The following is a 23,806-nucleotide window of genomic DNA, read 5'->3' as shown; positions in this document are numbered from 1 at the left end:
TGGAAGCAGTTCAGAGAAGGTTTACCTATTCCTTATGAGGGAAGGTTGCCAGGCTGGGGATTGTATTCACTGGAGTGTAAAAGAGCAAGAGGAGACTTGATTGGGACATACAAGATCATGAGGGGGGCATGGTAGCACAGTGGTTAGCACAGTTGCTTCACAGTTCCAGGGTCCCAGGTTCGATTCCCGGCTTGGTTTACTGTCTGTGCGGAGTTTGCACGTTCTCCCTGTGCCTGCGTGGGTTTCCTCTGGGTGCTCTGGTTTCCTCCCACAGTCTAAAGATGTGCAGATTATGTGGATTGGTCATGCTAAATTGTCCTTAGTGTCCAAAAAGGTTAGGTGGGGTTATTGGGTTATGGGGATAGGGTGAAGATGTGGGATGAATTAAAGTGCTCTTTCCAAGGGCTGGTGCAGACTTGATGGGCCGAATGGCATTCTTCTGCATATTCTATGATTCTATGACAGGGTAGATGCAGAGAGGATGTTTTGCCTTGTGGAAAAACTTGGAACCAAGGGGCACTGTTTTAAATTAAGGAGTCGCCCATTTAAAATGAAGATGAGGCAAATTTATTTTCTCTCAAGGGGTCGTGAGTCTTTGGAACTCTGCTTCCATCATCTTTTCGAGAAGAGAGTCTTTGAACATTTAAGGCAGAACTAGAAAGATTCTTGGTAAGAAAAGGGGTGATGAGTTAGCGGAAGCAGGATGGGATGCAGATTTGAGGTTACTATCAGTTCAACTATGATCTTACTAAATAGTGGAGCAGGCTCAAGGGACTGAATGGCCTACTTCTGCTCTTTGTTCATATCCTCGTATAATTATTTTCCCCATTAACTCAGTGAGCTTTGCCTTCGCATAGCCAGTCACAAAAACCACGATAATCCCAGATAACATCTCGGACTATGGTAAGGTAACTGAACTCATCTGAAGTAACACACAGGGCTTCCAACTGACCTTAATGCCTGTGCTAATTAACATCAATATCCAGTGCTCGGCTGGGAGTGTGCTTATGCTGATCTCTGGTGAGTAGACCTAAATGGGACAATAGGGGGACAGGGTGGCACAGTGGTTAGCACTGCTGCCTCAGCGCCACTGATCCCGATTCGATTCCAGCCTCAGGTGTGGGGTTTTCAGGTTCTCCCAGTGTCTGCTAGGGTTTCCTCTGTATGCCATGATTTCCACTCAGTCCAAAGATGTGCAGTTTAGGTGGATTGCCCATGATCAATATGCGGGCTCAAGGGAGAGGGTGTGGTCCAAGGGTTGCTACATACGCGATGGGCTGAATGACTTCCTTTGTACTGTTTTATGGGGATTTTATGGATTCCATGGAATAAAGAACAAAGGGATGTCATCTTAAAATGGGAGCTATGCAACTCAAGGTGAATAACTCCCAAGGGCATGTGAATGCAGGGAAAAATTGCAGATCGATTAAGTTTTGTTAGGTAGGTGTATGAAGCGGCATGGAGCCATGGTGGGTAAATGGAATTGAAGAACAGATCAGTGAAAGATGGGATCATCCTAAAGAGGCTGAGGATCCTGCTCCTCTTTTATAGAACACGAACTTCCATTTTTATTGCCCCTTTAACATTGTAAAGTGCCTCAAGGTGCTTCACTGAACATTATCAAATGTAAATTGATACTCAGCGAGACAGAGAAATAATAGGACAGATGAGCAGAATCAAAGAAGTAGATTTTAAGAAACATTTCAGAGGAGGAGAGAGGGGTTAGGGACAAAGTTCCAGAGGCTGGAGCCTAGGCAGTTAAAAGCACGGATGCTAATTGTGGAGCAATTAAAATAGTCGATGTGCACTCAACATATCGATCAAACAACACCTCCTATTGCAGCACGCTATCACTGGGTAAGACTGAGGCCGAGTACTACTTCAATGCCATCTTTGTATGAATTCAGATCAGTTGCAGGTTACATTGCAAGTGCTTTTAGAAACTTTCATTAGTAGTGGGGCTTTGGCTGTCAGCAGCTAGTTTACATCATAAAGCAGCTGAAGTGCCTTTCAGACTTTTACCACCTCAATATCCTTGCTTTCCATGAATTTCCTCACACTGGTTTCAATGTCATGGTTCAAGTGACCATTACTGCATGCGTAGTGGCTTCAACTCCCCATGTTTGTGTTCTTCTCTACCGCACTGAATGTTCTTTTTCCAGCACCCCATGTTTATATTTCTTCTCCATAGTATTGAATGTTCCTCTTCCAGCGCAGTTTCTTCTGTACCTCGTCAATACTCATATTCCCTGAATAAGCTCTTCCGGGAGTTCAATCCAATTCTCAATCCCTATTGCTCAATTCCTATCGAACTATTGCTGCAAAGAGCTCCACCTAGTGGCTCAGTTGATAGGTGAGACATCTAAACAGGAAACAAAAGTCTATAGGTACCCTCTTTACCTCAGTGTTCTGTCTGTAGCAAGCAAATGTGAAAAGGGGATAATGACCAGTGTATTGGATTTTATTATAAAAATTTACCTCTGAAGGAATCGATCATAATACTGTCGGTAAGCGAATCCTGCCCTTCGAACACGTACATTTTCCATTAAACCCAAATATTCAACCTGGTGCTGACAGCGCTGGTCATCAAACAGTAGTGGAGATTTCTGCTCGTTGGGCTTGATACAACGGACATAGTAAGGTTCCTGCCAAACAAAAATGGTCATCTATAAATTACCACATATAATGTACAAAATACCTTTAATGCTACTACTGACAATGAATTTTGTATGTGATCTTGTGTTAATAAGATTGTACATAGATGCATCATGACAATATCTGAAAACCATGCATCAATTAGACCAGTTTGATCCTTAGGTACCACATTGGTGTCAATACAATACAGGAACAATTGCACAAAATACAATACAATAGTCTGATACATTTAAACTATCATATCAAATTCTTCCCACAATCTGTACTCTCCAATGCTTCTATGGCATATAGCTCTGCCTCCAGTAACACCCCAAACGTTTGGACGATAATAGCTGTACTCCCGGATGCTTTGCACAATTCAAGGAGCAACAGTACAAAGTTTTCATCAACTTTGTACACATCTATGTTACACATAGATACATAGAAACATAGAAGATAGGAGCAGGAGGAGGCCTTTTGGCCCTTTGAGCCTGCTTCGCCAGTCATCACGATCATGGCTGATCATCCAACTCAACAGCCCAATCCTGCTTTCTCCCCATAGCCTTTGATCCCATTCTCCCCAGGTGCTATATCTAGCTGCCTCTTGAATATATTCAAACTTTTAGCATCAACTACTTCCTGTGGTAATGAATTCCACAGGCTCACCACTCTCCTTATGTCTGTCTGAAATGGTTTACCCTGAATCCTCAGGCTGAGACTCCTGGTTCTGGACACACCCATCATTGGTAACATCTTCCCAGCATCTACCCTGTCGAGTTCCGTTAAAATGTTCTAAGTCTCTATGAGATCCTCCCTCATAGGAGGATTCTTCTGAACTCCAGCAAGAACAATCCCAATATAGTCTATCTCTCCACATATGACAGTCCCGCCATCCTTGGTAATCAGACCCTCGAAAGCAAGAACATCCTTCCTCAGAGTAGGAGACCAAAACTGCACACAATACTCCAGGTGTGGCCTCACCAAGGCCCTGTATAATTGCAGAAATACATATCTGCTTCTATACTCGAAACTTCTCGCAATGAAGGCCAACATACCATTTGCCTTCTCTACTGCCCGCTGCACCTGCATGCTTACCTTCACCAATTGGTGCACAAGGATACCCACGTCCCGCTGCACACTCCCCTCTCCCAATTTACAACCATTCAGGTAGTAATCGGCCTTCCAGTTTTTGCTTCCAAAGTGAATAACCTCACACTATCCAAATTATACTGCATCTGCCATTGATTTGCCCACTCACCCAACCTGTCCAGATCATGCTTTAGGATCCCTGCATCTTTGTCACAATTCACCCTCCCACCTAACTTGGTATCATCTGCAAACTTTGAGATGTTACATTTTGTTCCCTCATCCAAATCATTAATATAAATTGTGAATAGCTGGGGTTCCAGCTCCGATCCCTGTGTTACCCCACTAGTTACTGTCTGCCAATTTGAGAAGGACCCATTAATCCCTACTCTTTGTTTCCTCAGTTTTTTTTATCCACCTCAATACATTTCATCCAACCTCATGCGCTTTAATTTTGCACGATAATCTCTTATGTGGGACTTTGTCAGATGCCTTTTGAAAGTCTAAATATACCACATTGACTGACTCCCCCTTGTCAACTGTACTGGTTACATCTTCAAAGAATTCCAACAGATTTGTCAAGCATGATTTTCCCTTCATAAATCCATGCTGACTCTGACTGCTCCTGGCACTGCTTTCTAAATGTTCCGCTACAAAGTCCTTGACAATGGATTCAAGCATTTTCCTCACTACCGATGTTAGAAAACTCCCTGCTTTCTCTCTACCTCGCTTTTTGAATATTGGAGTGACGTGAGCTACCCTCCAATCTGCAGGGACAATTCCAGAGTCTATAGAATCCCAGAAGATGACCACCATTCGACCACTATTTCCAGAGCCATCTCCTTAAGCACTCTGGGATGCAGATTCTCAGACCCTGGGGATTTATCCGCCTTCAATCCCATCAATTTTCCCAGCACCATTTCTCTACTGATGTTGATCTCCCTCAGTTCTTCCCTCTCACTAAACCTTAGATTCTCCAGCATTTCTGGTATCTGATTTGTGTCCACTTTTGTGAAGAAATCACTGGCACTTGTTCTTCATATATTATGTTCTATGTAATTCTATTGTATATACACATAACATTCCATGTGCAAAACAGGCCATCTGACTCATGCCAACATTTATACTCTGTTTGAGCCTCCTTTCATCCTTTGTCATTAAACGCTTATCAGCATTACCTTGTATTCCCTTCTCCATCATATGCTTACTTAGCTTTCTCTCAAATCACTGTTTTGCTTACAACAGTGAGTTCTACATTCTCTAGGTAAAAATGTTTCTTCTGAATCTTATTTGACTTCTTTGTGACAATTTTATATTGATTTACTCTTCCTCATAAGTGGAAACACTGTGATTGCTCTACTGAAATATTCATAATTTTAAAGACCTCTACTAGGTCACCCCTCAGCCATCTCTTTCCGACATAAATAAAAGAGGCCCAGCCTGTTCGTTCTGTATTGTTAGGCATAAACTTGCATTTCTGGTTTCAAATTTGCAAACCTTTTTGTACCCTCTCCAGTGTATCCTTATGATTTTTATAATATGGCAACGATTTAATAATATGGAGTTAATATGTGTCTAAGTGTGGCCTAACCAAGCTCCGATACAAGTTTAGCATAGCTTCTCTATTTTGCAATGCTGTCTAGAAATAAAACTGTTTTCAGTTTTTTAATGGTCTTATTAACCTACTATTTTCAGCAATATCTGTACTTGCAGATTATTTGCTCCTTTACCCTATTTTAATGTTTATTTTCTATGCCATGCACAATACACAGACAAACAGACATGTGAAGTATCATGACAGCAATGCAGACATAAAATAAAATAAAGTGCATCTAACAAATTGTACAATTTAACATACAATTCATTTTCAAATACCTATTAGTAGCTCAGGGGCTAAGATTAAGATTCTGGAAATTGAATCTGAGTTTACACCATAGAGAGATCTTTCAACAACAGATTACAGGAAATATTTTGCTACAATTAAAGATGTGACATATTTCAAACTCCTGATAATATCATTAGATTGTTTTAGCCCATTCTATAAGGGCAAATGATAAATGAATATGCCAGACTTTAAAAAGTCACCTAACTCAATGAGGAAAGAACTGGAGAGAACAAATTAGTAAATAAAAACTGGAGAAAGAAATAAGCATTCAGAGCACAAATTACTGAAAGAAAATATTCATGGGGGGACTTAAGGTGACGCGAGTGGCTGCACACAAGATGGCTCCTGCCTGAGGACTGGTTTTGTGGCCCTTTTAGCCCGTTTTGCGGGGATTGTTCAGGTGGAAAAATGATGGAGCAGAAGAAGTAGGGTTCCTCCTCCGGTGAGAGATATTGAAGAGTTACCAAACAAGGAGTGTGTTGAACAAGGGGCGCTCTTCAGACTCAACAGACACGCGTGGCACAGGAGGGAAAAGCATGGGGGAGGGACCTGTGGTGTCGCTGCCAGCTCAGTGGTCAACAGATAAGCTGGTGGAGTTCCTATTGACTGAATATAAGAAGCAAAGGCAGGCAGTCATTGAAGATTTACCGAAAGTGACTGAACCAATTCAGCCAGCTCTGGAAAGGGTGGCACAGTAATTGGACGTGCAGAATATGTCGTTCTAGAAAATGGAGAAAACAGTTACCGACCGCGAGGATCGGATTGCCTCCATGGAGGCAGAGATGTCGATGATGTCAGAGCAACAAAAGTGATAAGGTTCAAGGTTGATGACTTGGAAAACTGCTCCAGATGACAGAACTTGAGGATCGTAGGATTGCCCGAGCACATGGAAGAAGGGAGGGCCACAGAATATGTGATAAATATGCTGGGGTATTTGGTGGGGGAGGGGGTATTTGAACGATGAGGAAGAAGCCTAGAGCTGGCGACCCACCACGGGTGATCATAGATGCTCCATAGATGCCTTGACAAAGAAATGATTCAGAGTTGGGCAAAGGAAACGCAGGCGTGCAGCTGGGAAGGAAACGCAGGATGCAGCTGGGAAGGCCACACTGTCTGAGTCGACCAGGATTTGGGAGCAGAACTGGCAAAAAGGAGGGCCAGATTTAATAAGGCCAAGGCTGCTCTTTTAGGAGCCAGGTGAGGTCTGAATTATGTACCCAGCTCACCTGTGGATTATGCATGGGAGAACATTACTTCGATATGCCAGAGGAGGCAAATGACTTTATTAAGGAACATGGACTGGGGGCCATCTGAAGGATTTGGGTGGGTTTAGCTGCATGGGTTTTGAACGTGTGCTGTGTGTTGTTATAATTTGTTTTTCAGTTACATGTCTGTGTAATTCTGTAAGATTTACCACCCTGCTTGTGAGGTATGGGTCTTGGATGTTTTAAAAGAAATTCTTGTGAATGGTTGGGAGCGTGGGGGGATTGGGCAGGGAGGGTGGGGGGGGGGGGGGAATGAGTGGGTGTGGGGGGGAATGAGTGGGTGTGGGGATGGATTGGTTTTGGGTACACAACTAAAAGTGGGTGTGGGCAGGGGGGCTGTGTCTTGAATCTTTTGCTAATATAACTTGCGTTTTTCCTCAGTTGGGGGTCACCCTGCTAGCAGAGATGCTGGTTAACGGAAGTGAAGTGAGGAAGAAAGCCGTGGCTTGTTATTTTGAGGGGGTTGTTTTGTTTGTTTTCTATGTGGGTTGGGGTTACAAGCCCTCGACAATGGGGTTTTCTTTGTCTGGAATTGGGGGGGGGGGGGGGAGCGATGGGAGCGGTGGGGTGTGGACTGTGACGGTTCTTTTGTGGAATGTTTGGGTGGAGGGAGGTGGCAGCAGCCGACTTGGATGAACCTGTGGGAGTCCATTGCGATCAAGTTATGGTGATCAGGGTTTTGGCGGGGTGGGGAGAACCTGAAGCCCCACCCCGACCAGACTAGTCTCATGGAATGCGAGGGGATTAAGTGGTACAATTTAAAAATCTTGGGTGTTCGCCCATTTAAAGAACTTGAAGGCAGATGTGGTCTTTTTGCAGGAGATTCAACTGAGAACTCGGGACCAAACGAGGTGGAGGAACGGGTGGCTGGACTAAGTGTTCCATTCAGGACTTGATACGAAGACGAGGGGAGCCGTGGTGCTTATTAATAAGAAGATGGCCTCTTCGCTGGTAGCATTGTTGGGGGGGGGGGGGGGGGGGGGGGGGGAGGAGAGATACACGATGGTGAGTGGATGGTTGGAGGGACTTGCTGTGGTGTTAGTCATTATGTACGCTCCGAACTGCAATGATACTAGGCACATGGAGCACATCAGAATGACAGGGAGTGGGATAGCTTGATCTTGGTTTCAGACAATGCTCGGCACAACAACGAGGGCCGAAGGGCCTGTTCTGTACTGTTCTACACTCTATGATACGGAGTTCATTGATAAAGTGTTGCCGACAATCCCAGATTTGGCTATACATCATCTGATTATCTGGGGGAATTTAACTGTGTGTCTGACCCTAGGCTGTTTAGGTCATGCTCCAAATCCCTGAAGATGTAGGAGGTGGCTGAGGAGCTGATTGGGCTCATGGAACAGATTTGGGGGGGGGGGGGGGGGGGGGGGGGGGGGGGAAATCGGTGCAAGTTTAGGCATCCGAGAGAGGAGTTCTCCTTTTATTTCTACTGCTGATGATCTTATGAATTTCACTCATTAAAACAACTTTGACCCGAGGACTACTTAGGTCATGCCCCAAATCCCTGAAGATGTAGGAGGTGGCTAAGGAGCTGATTGGCAGTCATGCTCCCTTTGTATATTGATATGGACTATTACAGATAGTTATTGAAAGGGAAGCCATCTTTCAGAACCAGGTAGGGTTTTGCATTATTATCTTTCTTGGACAACTGCATTAAACTTTAACTATTTTGCCAAATTTTAAGAAAGACCAAAAATTAAATGGAATCAACCCAGGACGTTGGTTAGTATATGATTTATGTGCAAGGGAGGCGTGACAGCCCTCCAGTATTCCAGGAGCAGATGGAGATGCTCAGATCCCTTTGAAAGGTTTCACTGTAAAGATCACATGGACACTGGTATAAATATCAGCGCCGAGTTTCTGAGTGAAAGTTGCAAGAGCATGCCCGCAGACGTAGGTGTACATTTTCAGAGACTCTGCTCTCAGCTAGACCTGCAGAGCTGATTGAGCAGGGAGGTCAGTATTCCAAATCTGTAAAACCATCAACTAAGTTTCTATACTGCAAGCAGAATTCTTGAAAAAGATATTTCAAGTTTAATTCACACTCCGGTTACACTACAAAAATGATAGAAATCAGTTAAAAATTATAATCTTAAACATGAGGATTGCAATTCCAAATTAAGTCTACATTTGTTGATGGGAGGTCATAAATTGCCACCAAGTATGAGTTTTGTACATGCAATTCCAGTTTATTATTAAAAATATGACATGTGAATTCTATGATCATATTCAGACCAGTCACACAACAAATCCATTTTGGCATCTCCATTGTGTGAGTTAACAACAATATTGCTTTTGTTACATTATTGCTCTACAGAAATATTTGCAACAAATTAACTGTGGTATACTTCAAGGAGGATTCAAGAATTGAGGGCGGGTATTGTGAATCGGATGACAAACTAAAGGTGTAATCATGGAGGGATTTGGAGACTGCCAATATCGCATTTGGGACAAGAATGTAATCAATCACCACTGTCAGTTTAGATGGTTAATGTCCTGAAAAGTAAATTTTTAAAAAACAGCCAGCATTCTGCGACTTTCCATCAGGCAAAAAAGCAATCTCGGAAGTATAATGAAGGGCAAAGAATGTATATCAGACAGCTTCCCCTTGACAATGTTATAAATCAGGTCATAAGAATACTGTGCAAAGACACAGAACCTCTCATTCAGCTTCTGCTCACCAGATGATCAGCAGTGTCAGCTTCAATTCTCCCAACTGAGACCCATCAGCAGAAACACAACTCAAAACTGACACAGGTCTATGTATGGTAGGGCAGCACAATAAAGTTACTGATGACTATGCAAGACATCCAAATTATTTACTTTGTACTGTGTTTCGCCAAAAATGTTATTGTGCCTCACATTAATTTTTAAAAATAGATTTAGAGTATCCAATTATTTTTTTTCCAATTAAGGGACAATTTGGCATGGCCAATTCACCTACCCTGCGCATCCTTTTGGCATATGGGGGTGAAAGCCACGTAAACACGGGCAGACTGTGCAAACTCCACACGGACAGCGATCTGGGGCCAAGATCGAACCCGGGGTCTCGGTGCAGTGAGGCAGCAGTGCTAACCACTACACCACCATGCTGCCCGCCTCATGTAGAAACGGTTACTAAACTCTACATGGTATGACTGCAGCACAGCTCACAGACATTGGCACTTACAGAAAACCCACTGCTTTGTTTTCGACAACCCATTCAATAATTATGCGCACCAACTAAAGATTACTGGTACAGACTGGGCAACAGAAGAAGCCAACACAATCATACGCAAACAAACCATTTTATACCTTGCTCCAACTATAAAAAGGAAATTGAATTCTGGGAAAGTTTATGAACTTCAATTATTCTTCCTGCCTCACACCTTTCCTCATACTTGTTCTTGCTTCGAAATCCAATCCATTTTTTGTTGAGGTCTAATACAAATTGAAAATCCCTTATCCGACGTGCTTGGGACTAAGCATGTATCGGATTTTGGAATTTATCGGAATATACTGTGCAGGTGGCGGCACATGTTGGGAACTGCGCATGTGCGCCACGTGTTGGGACCTGCGCATGTGCAGCACGTGTTGGGACCTGCGCATGTGCAGTACACGTTGGGAACTGCGCATGTGCAGCACACGTTGGGAACTGCGCATGTGCAGTACACGTTGGGAACGGCGCATGTGCAGCACACGTTGGGAACTGTGCATGTGTAGCACACGTTGGGAACTGTGCATGTGTAGCACACGTTGGGAACTGTGCATGTGCATTATGCATTAGGAACTGTGCATCATCTTGGAGCCTTGTGCGGTTTCCCATTCGTAACATCATGTCGGCTCTCAAAAAAAGTGTGGATTTCGGAATTTTTTCATTTTCAGAATTTCGGATAAGGGCTGATCAACCTGAATAGGGTTATCACACATATAGTATGCTCCTTTGAAATGGTCAGAAACAAAAGAACACATGAAATATTATAGGAACAGCAGGAAGCCAATTAACCCCTTGAGCCTATTTCGCCATCCATTAAGATCATTGCTCATGGTTTTAACTCCACTTTTCTGCCTTCCTCCTCAATACCAGTGACTCCTGCACAGAGCAAAAATCTGTCTTAATCAATTTTGAATATTCTCAGTGGAACCCTTTTCCTAACAGCATTGTTGGGATTACCTACACCACATAGACTGCAGTGGTTCAAGAAGGCAGCTCAACCCATGTTGCCCTTGCCATACCAGAAAAAAATAAAAACATTAAAAACATTGTTACCCCTGCCAATGACAGATGTATCATAAGAACAAGATAAAAAAAGTTACAAAATTAGCCAAATACAAAGTGATTGGTCAAGGGGAAATTGTTGCTATGATTTTGTTGAGCAGAAAGAAGCAAAGTTGTTCCTTTTCACAAGATCACATACATGAGCAAACTATGGTTAGCTTACATAAATAGTACCCTTGTAAAGCTACTGCAATGCTTCAGTGAAAGTGCAGTAGCAAGTGAAGCATATTGACTTTAAGATAAAGGGATCCCTTCATGTGAAACAAAGATAACTTACGAATAGAAAAAAAATGCTAAAGCCACCGACTCCGAGGTCAGCACAAACCATGTCAATTGTTGATAAATCACAGACTGATAAAAAGACACATTCTGGTTGAACATGATGACAGCTCCCTGCCTCCCGCATTCATAGTCCAATTAGTTTATTTCTTGAATCGATCTGCACAATAGCTATTTGTGCTTCATCGCCTCTACGATCAATATCGAGAGAGCCTTTCATGTCCAATAAGAAAGTAGGGGGAAAAAAAACCTTCATGTAGAGCTTCTTCTTTAACAAAAAGCAGAAAGCAATTTAGTTTTGGATTTTAACGCACTGCAATTTTAATTTCCTGATGACTCAATCATTGCTACAATTATCATACAAATTTCTCTGGCTCCTCTTCTATCATTACCTAGTTAAGTCTTTTGTTTTCCAGTTCAGACAAAGTAAAAATGTCCTTCCCTGACCCAAGAGTACAACATCAGACACTGGAAACCTTTCAAAGGGCCAGGAATAGTTTTTAGTCAAATTCCTGTCCAAAAATACAATTGGTCTATACTGCTAACAGTTTATTGGCAGTTCACTGAATCTTAGAATGAATACTTGTTTTCGGCAATACTTTCTCCAAGGGTATCAGGACTCAAGTTTCTATTAGCTCAATATCGGATGAGAAAGATTGACCCTGAGATATCAACCTGTTCCTGTTCTCTTAGCTGCAGGAAAGAGATAGCACGAGTGTATGTAGGAAGAAAAAAAACATTAAAAAGTTAATACAGGCACGGTGGCGAAGTGGTTAGCACTGCTGCCTCAGTGTACCGAGGTCCCAGGTTCGATCCCGGATCTGTGTCACTGTCCCTGTGGAGTTTGCACATTCTCCTTGTGTTTGAGTGTGTTTCACCTCCGCAATCCAAAAGATGTGCAGGGTAGGCCACACTAAATTACCTCTTAATTGGAAAAAATGAATCGGGTACTCTAAAATTATTGTTTTTTAAAAAAGAGTTAATATGAAATGAAAATCGCTTATTGTCACGAGTAGGCTTCAATGAAGTTACTGTGAAAAGCCCCTAGTCGCCACATTCCGGCGCCTGTTCGGGAAGGCTGGTACGGGAATTGAACTGTGCTGCTGGCCTGCCTTGGTCTGCTTTAAAAGCCAGCGATTTAGCCCAGTGTGCTAAACCAGCCCCTACTGCAAAAGTACACTGCAATACCTCATTATGCGCACGCTATTTGTTTATATAGTTCCTCCACTGTGAGGAAACCATTAGCTGCATCAATATTAGCAGACAAACTCTTAATTTTCTTCGTGTGCTGTTTTACTGCAGGCAGTAACGTATTTATTTAAAAAAAGATTATTGGCTCCTTTGACATTGGAAGAGCAATATCATACAAACATGATAATGGCAAAATCTAGGCTTCAGAGCCCAGGCTAAGAAGTCTTTGTCTGCCATAGAATATTTCCTACTGGGGACTAATTCAGGACCCAATGACCTTTTGGAATCTATTACCGATTCCCAAGGGCTGAAACTGCACTTTTTCCACTCCATGTGTTGACATCAGTGAAAAAGCAGTTTGCAGATTTCGAATTGAAAATATATCAGGTCACTTTTTATACATTTTATGTTACCGTATTATACAACTTTTAGTAAATGTCAATTCTGTCTCTCTTAGATTGTGGTTCCATTAAAAAAAAAGTAAATATTGTTCATTAAAAAGCAGATATCCTAAAATTACAGGCAATTGGCGAGATGATTGCACCACAAAATTTGCTTGTTCCAGTGCACCTTTAAAGTAGAGAAATGTGGTAAATTGGGAATGCTAAACACTTATTGCTGACTTACCTTTGATGCCAAGTTTTCTACCAATGCAATCATTGAAAATTTGAACAAAGTGGCAGCAGTTAATGGGCGTTTAGTCACTTCTGTGATGCTCAGCTTTCCCTCTGGCCACATATTCTTCAGCACAGGATTTGAGCTGGTGAAGAATAAGCAAAGTTATGTGTCAATTAGAACTTTTGAAACATTTTAACATTGAACATTTTAGAACAATGTGTATAATATATTGATAGCCCCACAAATAAAAGTTCAACCATATGCTACACACATAAAGCCAGGCCAAGTCTGTGTTTTAGAGTACTTTTCTTTCTTTTCCTGGTTACTCTAGGCAATTTTTAATGGAATGAGCAATGAATATCCAAAATGATTATCTGTAAGGACAATTAAGTAATATTGAATTGGATACATCGTACTAAAAGATTGGTCAAGAAACACTACCAGATCTACATTCACCATTCAGCCAACTTCCCTTCAAATTCAGTGTGCGCTCCAAGTGATTAGATATTTCAGTGACTATTGTGTAACTGTACATTTTCTTGGCTGAACATACCATTAACTGTAACTCTACATGACACCCAAAACAGGTTCATGAATTTTTTTCCGAAAAAGCTCAGCTTAAATTTGTTACAAGTGTTCTAGAATGAATTCACTCGCTTGATGGTGAGATTACAGAAAACATTGTAAAACATTAAAATGAATCAAAGGAAAGCACTGGTTAGGGCCCACCCACACATCCACTTTCATTACCTTGACAAGGCCCAATCATGGCAAAATATTATAGAACGATGTGTGCTGAAACAATTGGAACTTTACCTAATTTCTGTCCAGAGAAATTGCAGATTACAGTAGGTACGTACTGCAAGTCTCGGTGGTTAAATCTGCTTGTTTTCTGGCTTTTTAGAGCATTCACTTGTTTTAAAATAAATGTTTCCCTTTTTCCAGGGGACGGTGGCATCTTTTTCCTCCATTTCACATCAATTCACATTAGTACTGCCCTTTGTTTTCATACAGTTTTCTTTACCCTTTGCTCTTTTCACAGTTCACACCGGATATCTTTCCCCATCTCTCACTTCAGATCACAGCTCTTCTCACCCCCACAGTTCATACCAGAATTCTACTCCCTCCTCCAACCCAATTCCCACACCAGTATAGTTCTCTTCCCCCACAACCCTATTCCCACAAAGTCACTATTCATCATGTCCACCCCTGGCTCCAAGTTGATGTCTCTGCTGGGGCATGGAATTGGCTAGTATAGCAAGTTACGGGCAGAATTCCCCATCTCCGGAAATGATTGCATTAATGCTTACCATTTGCAAGCAGTAGATTTCAAGCCTCCTGAAATAGCGATGGCAACAGACAGGAGATAGGGGCAGCTATGAAGGACAAGTCAGGAAGCAAAGCTGAATTGTTCGCACAGTGGATTCCTCGATTAAAGAATCGTTGGCTTTCAGTTCAATTGGTCAGAAATTGCACACTCGATTAGATCAGTAAGCAGCAAAAACTGATTTTAAAAGTAAAAGCTGCTCCTTGCAAAACCTGGATATTAACATGCAGATGATTTATCCTTCTTCTAGAAATGTTATCCCCTACACTCTCCAGAGAAAACAACTCTGTATTAAAGCACCTTTACTGCAGTAAAAAAAAATCTTGAGGCATTTCGCAGAGGTAATTGGAAATAATTAGATGCCAAGCCTTAGGAGGAGATGTTAGAAAGGGTGATCAAAAACCTGATCAGAGAGATGAATTTTAAGGGAGATTTCATAGAATTTACAGTGCAGAAGGCCATTCGGTCCATCGAGTCTGCACCAGCTCTTGGAAAGAGCATCCTACACAAGCCCATACCTCCACCCTATCCCCATAACTCAGTAACCCCACCCAACAGTAAGGGCAATTTTGGACACTAAGGGCAATCTAGCATGGCCAATCCACCTAACCTGCACATCTTTGGACTGTGGGAGGAAACCAGAGCACCCGGAGGAAACCCAAGCACACACGGGGAGAACGTGCAGATTCCGCACAGACAGTGACCCAAGCCGGGAATCGAACCAGGGACCCTGGAGCTGTGAAGCAATTGTGCTAACCACTATGCTACCGTGCTGCCCATTAAAAATCATTAAAGGGAGAGGGAGAGAGGCTTCAGCAAGGATGCCAGAACATGGTGCCCTAGGTAGGGACAGAATATTGAGACAAAGTGAAGGCAGGACACACAAAGATCAGAGACAGTAGGGTCTGAGGTTTGATAGGGTTGTAACATTGAAGGGGACTGCAGCAGTATCAAGGAACAAAGCATAACAGTATTCAAACAGGAAAATTCTAATTTTAAATTGGATATATTGGGTTGATGTAAGCCAGCATAGATGGGGCGATGACTCACCAATGCATGATGTGAAAAATGATTAAGGTATTGGCATATTAAAGAATCTCAAGTTGATGTCAGACAGAGGGTCAGAATAGCAGCAGATAGGATAAGAGCAGTGGTGAGCAATCCTACAGAGTGAGAGTAAATGGAATTAAGAGTCAGCTTGGATCAAATAGGACACAGAAATTGCAAGTGGTTTTGTTCAACTTGCAACGGTGGCCAACAAGGGAGATAGAATTAATGCCAAGGGCACAGAGTCTGTGGTTAGGCAATGGCTTCTGGTTTTGTGTGTTTAATTGGAAGACGTTGCAGCTCACTTTGAAATGGATGTTGGACAAGCAGTCTCACAACACAGACAGTTGAAGGGAAAGAGAGCTGTTGGAGATGTCGAACCAAGTGTCTTCTTTTAGAAGATGCTCATATGACTGCAGAAGATGCTGCCAAAGGGCTGGAAATAGACAAATGAGACCAAGTCCCTTTGCTGTCTTCTTCTTAGTAAGAAAAGCCAAAAGCTGGAGTTACTCAGATCGATTAGAGACGTGAATGGAATTAAATAAAGACATATTTTCACTGAACTAGAGAGACTAGGTGAGGATAGCATTGAGATCTTGCCTTCATATCTTCCCCAAGTGACCATTCTTAAAATATAAACTTAGAAATGAAATGCTAACAATCCAATCACTATGTCGAACATTATAGCCGAGCCTCTCCTATGCTAACCTGATGTCTACACAATATGGCTCAACCAGTGAAGGTTGCCGAATAGCGATGAACAGGAACCCTGGCCATCTACCATCTTAAATTAGTAAATTTCCTGATTTTTGGTTAGGCTACATGCAACCATTGTGGTCGACTCATCTTATGGAATTCTCCAGGTGCCACCTGTTTTAAATATGGTGTCACATGGGTAGAAATTTAATATATAATTTTGACATTTGCCAAATTGATAAATTAGATTGTTAATGCATGTTTCCAAGTTCTATGTTCCTCTTATACATGGCCATTAGTTACCATAGTCAAAGAGCCATTGCGACATAGAAGGAGGCCATTTGGCCCATCAAGTCAATGTCAGCTCTCGGTACAGCCAGTTCGGTTGCCCGATTGGCCCTCAACAGCCCAGCAAGTTCATTTTCTTCAAGCATCTATCCAATTCCTCTTTTTAAATCATTGATCATCTACACTTCCATTACTCTCATAGGCAGTAAGATTCAAGATATTACCACTCACTGTGTAAAATGTTCTTCTTGTAACCCTCCTGTGCTTCTTGCCCAGAAGCTAAAATCTGCGCCCCTTAATCCTGTTATCATCAGTTAATGGGAACAGCTATTCCTTGACTACCTCAGCTTAAACTGTCATAGTCTTGTTCACCTCTAGCAAATATCCCTTTGCACAAAGACCTACTCCAATTTTCACAACCTAACCTTGCAGCTAAAATCCTTTGGGTAAATCTCCCCTGCGGCCTCTCAAGGACCTTCCCATCGTTCCTGAAAGGTGGTGACTAGAACTCTAGTTGTTACTGAACCAGAGCCTAATGAAGGTTCTCCCTGCTTTTGTATACAATGATTGTGATTTAACGGGCCCATTAGCCGCGAGTGCAAATCCCGCCATGGCCACTAAATATTGTGAGGCGCCAAAAGTGGGTGCAAATTCCACCATGGCCACTAAATATCGCATGAGGCCAAAAATGGGATTTGCGTCAGCGAGATTTCAGAACGCAATCAGGTTCATGCCCAGGAAGGGTACGAATCTGATTAACATGAATTAATTAGCATCTACTTAGCGAGTTTAATGTTGCATCTTCAGCCATCATTGAGCCTTCCCACACCGGGATTTTCTGGTGGGGGTGGCCGAGGCTGTTTGTGGAGAGGGGCGCGGGCAGCTGTCAGGGGCATAAGGCTCTACTCTTGGGGCGGGGGCTGGAGTTAGTATTGATCTTGGTGTGTGCAGTCTGTACTGTGTGAGTACCCAATCTGTGTTGAGGGGATGCAGTCTGTTTGATGGGAGTGTGGGGCAGGGATGGCGAGTGTGCTGTGATGTCAGCTATCGGGCCATGCCTAATGTGTTGAATGGATAAGACCCCGAAATGGGAAGTAACATAGTACCCACCTGGAGGGAAAAAGAGTCTTGACCAATAGATTTGTTGTCCAGGAGGCTTAAGCGTTGGGATGTGACAGCAATGAACTTTCTGAATTATGTAGCCTTAATAAGGGTGCCTATTAGATCTGCCTCTCCCCAAAGGACAAAGTAATCACGCCTTGTTACATTCCTGAGTCACATGCTTGTGACACTAATTGATCATCAAAGCAATGTCAGCTCCCCAAAACAGTTTAAAGTCAAGGAATAGGATGAATCCTCAGGTTCAGTGCTCATGGGATGAAGAGGCAATGGGATTGTTTCTCTGCTAGGCCCCAAAACCTGCCAGTCAGGAGACCGCAGCAGCTGTGCAGCAGGCACAAAGGCGCTGAAGAAGATCACGGGTCTATTGGACTTATGGGTCCTTCCTGGAGCTGTCTGACACCATGTGCCATCGAAGACTCTACCTTATGAACGAGTGTGTGGGGCACCTGCGCCATATTCTTGGAGATCTGGCGCCACATGGCGGTGGAGGACACCGCTCCCTGTGGCCATCAAAGTCACTGCAGCCCTCAACATCTTTGCTACAGGGTCTTTCCAGGGCTCCATGGGGACCTCTCTGGTATTTCTCAGGCATCCAGCCTAAGGTCATATGTGAGGTGCTGGATGCAATGTCTGCATCAGCTCTGGACTACATCCACTTTATCCTGCACCAGGCTCGGCAGGATGAGGGGCTATGGGGTTTGGGCACATAACTCGTCTGCCACAGGTGCAGGGTGTGATAGACTGCACCCATATTGCTCTCTGTGCCTCATGGCACCAGGGAGCTCCCATCATCAACCAGAAGGGGTTCCACTTCCTCAATGTCCAGCTGGTGTGCAACCATTAACTATGTTTTATGCACGTGTGTGCCCTTTTTCCAGGGGACATGCATGACACTGACACCCTTGACCAGTCACAGATTGGGGGAATCTTTAAAGGACACTCCAGGCTACAAGGTGGCTTCTTGGGACAGGGGATATCCCCTCAAGCCGTGGCTGATGACACTAGGACAGAGGCCACAGACCATTGCTTGACCAGGTGCAGTGAGGTGCACAGTGCGACCTGAACTGTCATCGAGTGGTGCATCAGCCTGTTGAAAGATGGGGTCCCACTGCCTTGACAGAGGATCTCCCGCATTAGGTTGTGGTCTGGACATGCAGCAGGACAAGGTGCTTCCTGAGGATAACCTCGAGGAGTGGCATGTGTCCTCGGACAAGGAAGACAAGGGTGTTGCAAAAAGCCCAGTGAGGATCCTGAGAATGGAGGTCAGGTTGAAGCAAGGGTGCTCCAGGGCAAGAGGGCTAGAGATGCCATCATTGCCTCCCGCTTCATGGAGGAACAATAGCTCATTTCCCTACAGCGTGACCATCCCCAGGATGTCGTGACCTCTGCGACCAGGGGCTGAAGATGGCGGAGGTATCAATCATCTGGGTGCTGGGACTGGGAGTCCTTGATCGCCTGCTGCCTGGTCATTGCAGAAGGGTGATGATGATTCGCAGCGAGTAATGGTCTCTGATGCTCCTCAGCTGATGCTTATGTCTGATTCCTGTCTGCTGCCAGCGAACTGATGCCTCAGCTCATGTCTGAGTGAGGTTCTGCCATACAATCCTTTGCCCCTTTGTCCTAGAAGGGGATGAGGGGCGAGGGTCTAGGGTTCACTGAATCATGCTCGAGTCCCATCACTGCAATTAAAACATTGGCTCTGAGAGGGACTAACCATCTGGCAGGCATGGATGTCTACTGAGAACACTAGCACCACGATGGGGAGAAGCACCATGCCACTGGGAGGTGGGTGAAGGAGTCAGAATCTTCAGCTCTGGCATCCCACTGCCTGCCTGTCTTCACTCGCTTGTGGCAGGAGTGAACAAGCTTATCCTCAGGAACACAAATGGGGATGATGTTAGCTGGCCGTCTGGTGGGTCAAATGTTGATGAAACCTGGCATGTATGGGCATGGCACGCGAGGAGGGAGAGGTTGTGAGGGCGGCCAGGGGGTGTGAAGAAGCTTGTGGGAACTCAGGTGCTGGGACGCTGCTCGGTGGAAGCATGTGGGGGTGACAGCAAGGTGGAGTGTTGGGAAGATACAGGGAGCACTTACCCTGGCGGAATGGAGTAGGTTATTCATCTTCATGCGTTATTGCACTCCGTCCTCTTGAGGAGGTTGCTGACACTGACCAGTGCTGCCACCGTCTCCCAGGCAGAGTTTGGTATCTTGCTGCAGGGTCTCCTACCAGCCTGAGGGTAAATTATTCCCCTTCTCTCCTCTATGGTATCAAGTGGATGGGGGAATACCCCTACATGAAGGAGCTGGCTTCTTTGTTGATATACTCCTGGTTTGGCTGTGTGCAAGTGCTGTGGAGCTGTTTAAATGCAGCACCCACTTTGATAGAACTACTCAGCTGACCCTGGGGGCAAGCGAATCAGATGCTTTGTGCCACAGACAGAGTGTTTTTCATGTGGTCCCCCCCCCCCCCCCAATCCCATTAAAAAGCGACATGCCATCGAAACAGTTAATCTTTTTTCCGGATTGCGCCACCGGGTCCGGCAGGATTCGCATCGGTTCTGGCGCTGAAACTGAGCCAAACATTTGGAAAATTCCTACCAATGCATCTATTTATGAAGCACAAGATTCCATAGGCGTTGCTAACTACACTCTCAATATGTCCTGTCACCTTTAAAAACGTGGGCACTTTAACCCCAGTTCCCGCTATGCCTGCACACTTTTGAGGACCATGCTGTTGGATATATATATTGCCTGTCCCTATCTTTTGTCAAAATGAACACTTCCCACTTTCTGTTTTAAATTCCATTTGCCGGTTTCTATGTAGCCTGCCAGCCTACCTATGTCCTGGCTGCAGTAGATTGGTGTCATGTCACACTTCCAAGTTTGGTATCATCAGCAAAGTATTCACCAGCTTTAGTCAAGGCAAGCAGAGCACCCATTGAGTCTGGAACCTTGCACCACTCAGTCAACCTGCTCCATCTTGCTTGAATTTTAGAAACATAGTTGCAAAAGGAATAGCAAAAAAAAGGAATGGATAGACCAATCTCAACATACTCGTTAGCAGCGAGACAGTTTGAGGTCTGCAATCACAGGTAATGAATAGTATTTCTGTAACCATGCTTTAAAGCACGCTGATTTATGCAAAACTTTGGGCTCAATACATGCTGCAATACTTTCTTCAGCTGCAGCAAATAAAGTGTGAAATGTGTACTAAAAACGGCCAAGCAAGTGACAAATAAATCAACTTTAGACAAATTCTTATGATTAGACAACTGTATGAAGAGAATCTTGTATATTTTTTCCTTTCAAAGATCAATAAAATTATTTACTCTCTTCTAACCTGTTATACATTAGTCGTTTGAAATCCTGGAACAGAGTGTCCTTGTTTTTGTCAATGAAGGCAATAACGGAATAACTGTATAGAAACAAAAAAGAAAAGGATTTTTTTTTTGACAAACATGTGTCAGACAGGAAGAAAAACATTTAGTTAATTAACCCTGCCCCACATCATGATGCCCGAAGTATTATGATTTGCACCTCCAACCATCAGCAACAACTACTTGAACGTATTTGCCCTTTAACAAAAAAAATCCCAAGGTGCTTAGCAAGAGCATCGTCAGACACAAATTATCATACAACCAAGTCATTTGGACTGGCAGTTGAAAGGTTAGTCAAAGACATAAATTTTAAGAAACATCTTAAAGGGAGAAAGAGAGAGGTTGGGATGCAGAGAGGTTTAGGAAGGAGGTTCCAGAGCCTTGGCTGTAGCTGCACGCTGAAAGGCATCAGCAGTGACTCAGGTGACAGGATCAAAAGAACTCTCCACTCCTGAGTGAGAAGGCTGTGGTTTCAAGTACCACTCAAGCTTAGAAAAATCTCACTGTGCCAAGAGAGCGCTGCACTATCAGAGGGTACCATCTTTTGTTAAACCAAAGCCCCTACTGCAGCCGCTACGGCCAACGCTGCTGGCATTGGAAGGGGTCCAGAGGAGCTTCACAAGAATAATCCCTGCAATGAAGAACGTGTCGTATGAGGAACGGTTGAGGACTCTGGGTCTGTACTTGTTGGAGTTTAGAAGGACGAGGGGGATCTTATTGAAACTTACAGGATACTGCGAGGCCTGGATAGAGTGGAGTATGAAAGACATACAGCACACACGGGTCTGACAGCATAGTTTTTACTTGCATGGACCGGTGCAATACAACAACATTCAAGAAGTCGGTCGAAAGCAGTCCACTTCATCCTCATCCATCAGCTTAAACATCCACTCCCTGCACCAATGATATACCACAACTGTAGTTTGCACTCTCCATAGTAAGCCGTACAGACACTTGCCAAGTCTTCTTTGGTAGCACCACCATCCAGGGTCACATGGACAACAGGTGGGTGGGAACACTACCAACTCCAATTCCTCTTTAAGCCACATGCTATTTTGATTTAGAACATAGAACATAACAGCGCAGTACAGGCCCTTCGGCCCACGATGTTGCACCGTCTTGTGAAACCCTTCTAAATTCCCTCTACACTATTCCCTTATCGTCCATATGCCTATCCAATGACCATTTGAATGCGTTTAGTGTTGGCGAGTCCACTACTGTTGCAGGCAGGGCATTCCACGCCCTTACTACTCTCTGAGTAAAGAACCTACCTCTGACATCTGTCCTATATCTATCTCCCCTCAATTTAAAGTTATGTCCCCTCGTGCTGGACATCACCATCCGAGGATCCGAGGATCAAAATTCTGGAATTCCATAACCTAATGCCACTTTGGGAATGCATTCACTGCAGGATCTGCAGGAAACAAGGCGGCAGCTCATCACCAGCTTCTCAAGAGCAACTAGACATGGGCAATAAATTCTGGCCTCACCAGTGATGCCACATCCTGAAGAAAGGTTAAAACATACGTCCACAGTTATGTAGGTGAGGTTCTCACAATATCATGTAGCAAATGATGGCCGAGATAAATGCACTAGCAGAAATAAAATTGTGCAACCTTCAGCTGAGGGGCTTGTTAAAAGGCTGAGCACTTTCAGAGTGGAGGAACATCTCTCTAGGTTATTGGCTCAAATACTGCACTGCACTGCTTTTGCCACCCATGAAATTTTACCCAGAAAGTGTCAACATCTTAAAGAGAAAGGACAGTATGTATTTTTGGATCTGCAAACAGATAATTGGTGATCAAAAGCATACCTAACTGAAAATTATCGATATTATGCTTGCTATGGCCCACTTTATTGGCATCCTTGCAATGTTGGCACCAAGGACACGTGGGACTGACATTTTATCTGAGATGCGGGGGGAAATGGAAAGGAGAACAATGTTTGGGTGACCATAGCAACAGTAGTAGACTCGCCAACTTTAAGGGCATTTAAGTGGTCACTGGATAGACATATGGATGAAAATGGAATAGTGTAGGTCAGATAGGCTTCAGATGGTTTCACAGGTCGGCGCAACATCGAGGGCCGAAGGGCCCGTACTGCGCTGTAGTGTTCTATGTTCTATAGGAAGAATACTTTCAACACCAGCGCTGTCGAACTTACACAACATGCCCAGCATAGTGCTTGATCCGAAAGTCTCGATCAAAATCCATGGTCTTATCAGTTGCACAAAGCTGAAAAAAAGAGCAAGATAAAATGTGTAGATCATTCGGCTTTCTTCACAATAGCTTGCGACCACCGCAGGAAAGATGGTGCCAGAATACTCAGCAATTACACAATGGTTACTTGTACTAGCAAACTGCAGCATTTATTTAAAGTTCTGGCGGCTAGTTCAGAGGTTGTATCATAGCACGTGGCCACCTGATTTTTACAAAATAACCTTTTTCACAATTAATTCATTTCAGCTAAAGACAGTATTGCAGATGAGTAGATTTTTTCAGATTCACTTGTCATTAATTGTTCAGACAGTAGCTTCTGATCACCAGACCAAAAGGATGCTTTTCTGCCAAGTTGAAAGTGATATATTTCCATGTTCGATTGTGAAATGGATAGGATATTGCTGCGGTTTAGGTATTTCCTTAGATATGACTGGATGTGCATATGGGATCATGTAAACATGGCAAAGCTCCACTTACACAAATACTTACTTTGATA

General features: G+C 43.6%; 1 protein-coding gene across 3 annotated transcripts in view; it reads right to left on the bottom strand.

The window, feature by feature from the left end:
* The window catches only part of myo1d (myosin 1D), a 711,487-nt gene that overhangs the window by 427,817 nt on the left and 259,864 nt on the right, over positions 1 to 23,806 (bottom strand). For all 3 annotated transcript variants that reach the window (XM_038778976.1, XM_038778977.1, XM_038778978.1), the window contains exons 12-15: positions 23,255 to 23,325; positions 21,055 to 21,129; positions 13,244 to 13,376; positions 2,479 to 2,645 (exon numbers count right to left, since the gene is read on the bottom strand). In XM_038778976.1, coding sequence (XP_038634904.1) covers positions 2,479 to 2,645; positions 13,244 to 13,376; positions 21,055 to 21,129; positions 23,255 to 23,325 — 446 coding nt within the window. The remainder of the gene's footprint in view (positions 1 to 2,478; positions 2,646 to 13,243; positions 13,377 to 21,054; positions 21,130 to 23,254; positions 23,326 to 23,806) is intronic.

Source organism: Scyliorhinus canicula, chromosome 19, assembly GCF_902713615.1.
Source record: "Scyliorhinus canicula chromosome 19, sScyCan1.1, whole genome shotgun sequence".
Classification (NCBI taxonomy): domain Eukaryota; kingdom Metazoa; phylum Chordata; class Chondrichthyes; order Carcharhiniformes; family Scyliorhinidae; genus Scyliorhinus; species Scyliorhinus canicula.
Note: the sequence above shows the minus strand (reverse complement) of the source record. Positions and strands in the feature narration are given on the sequence as shown.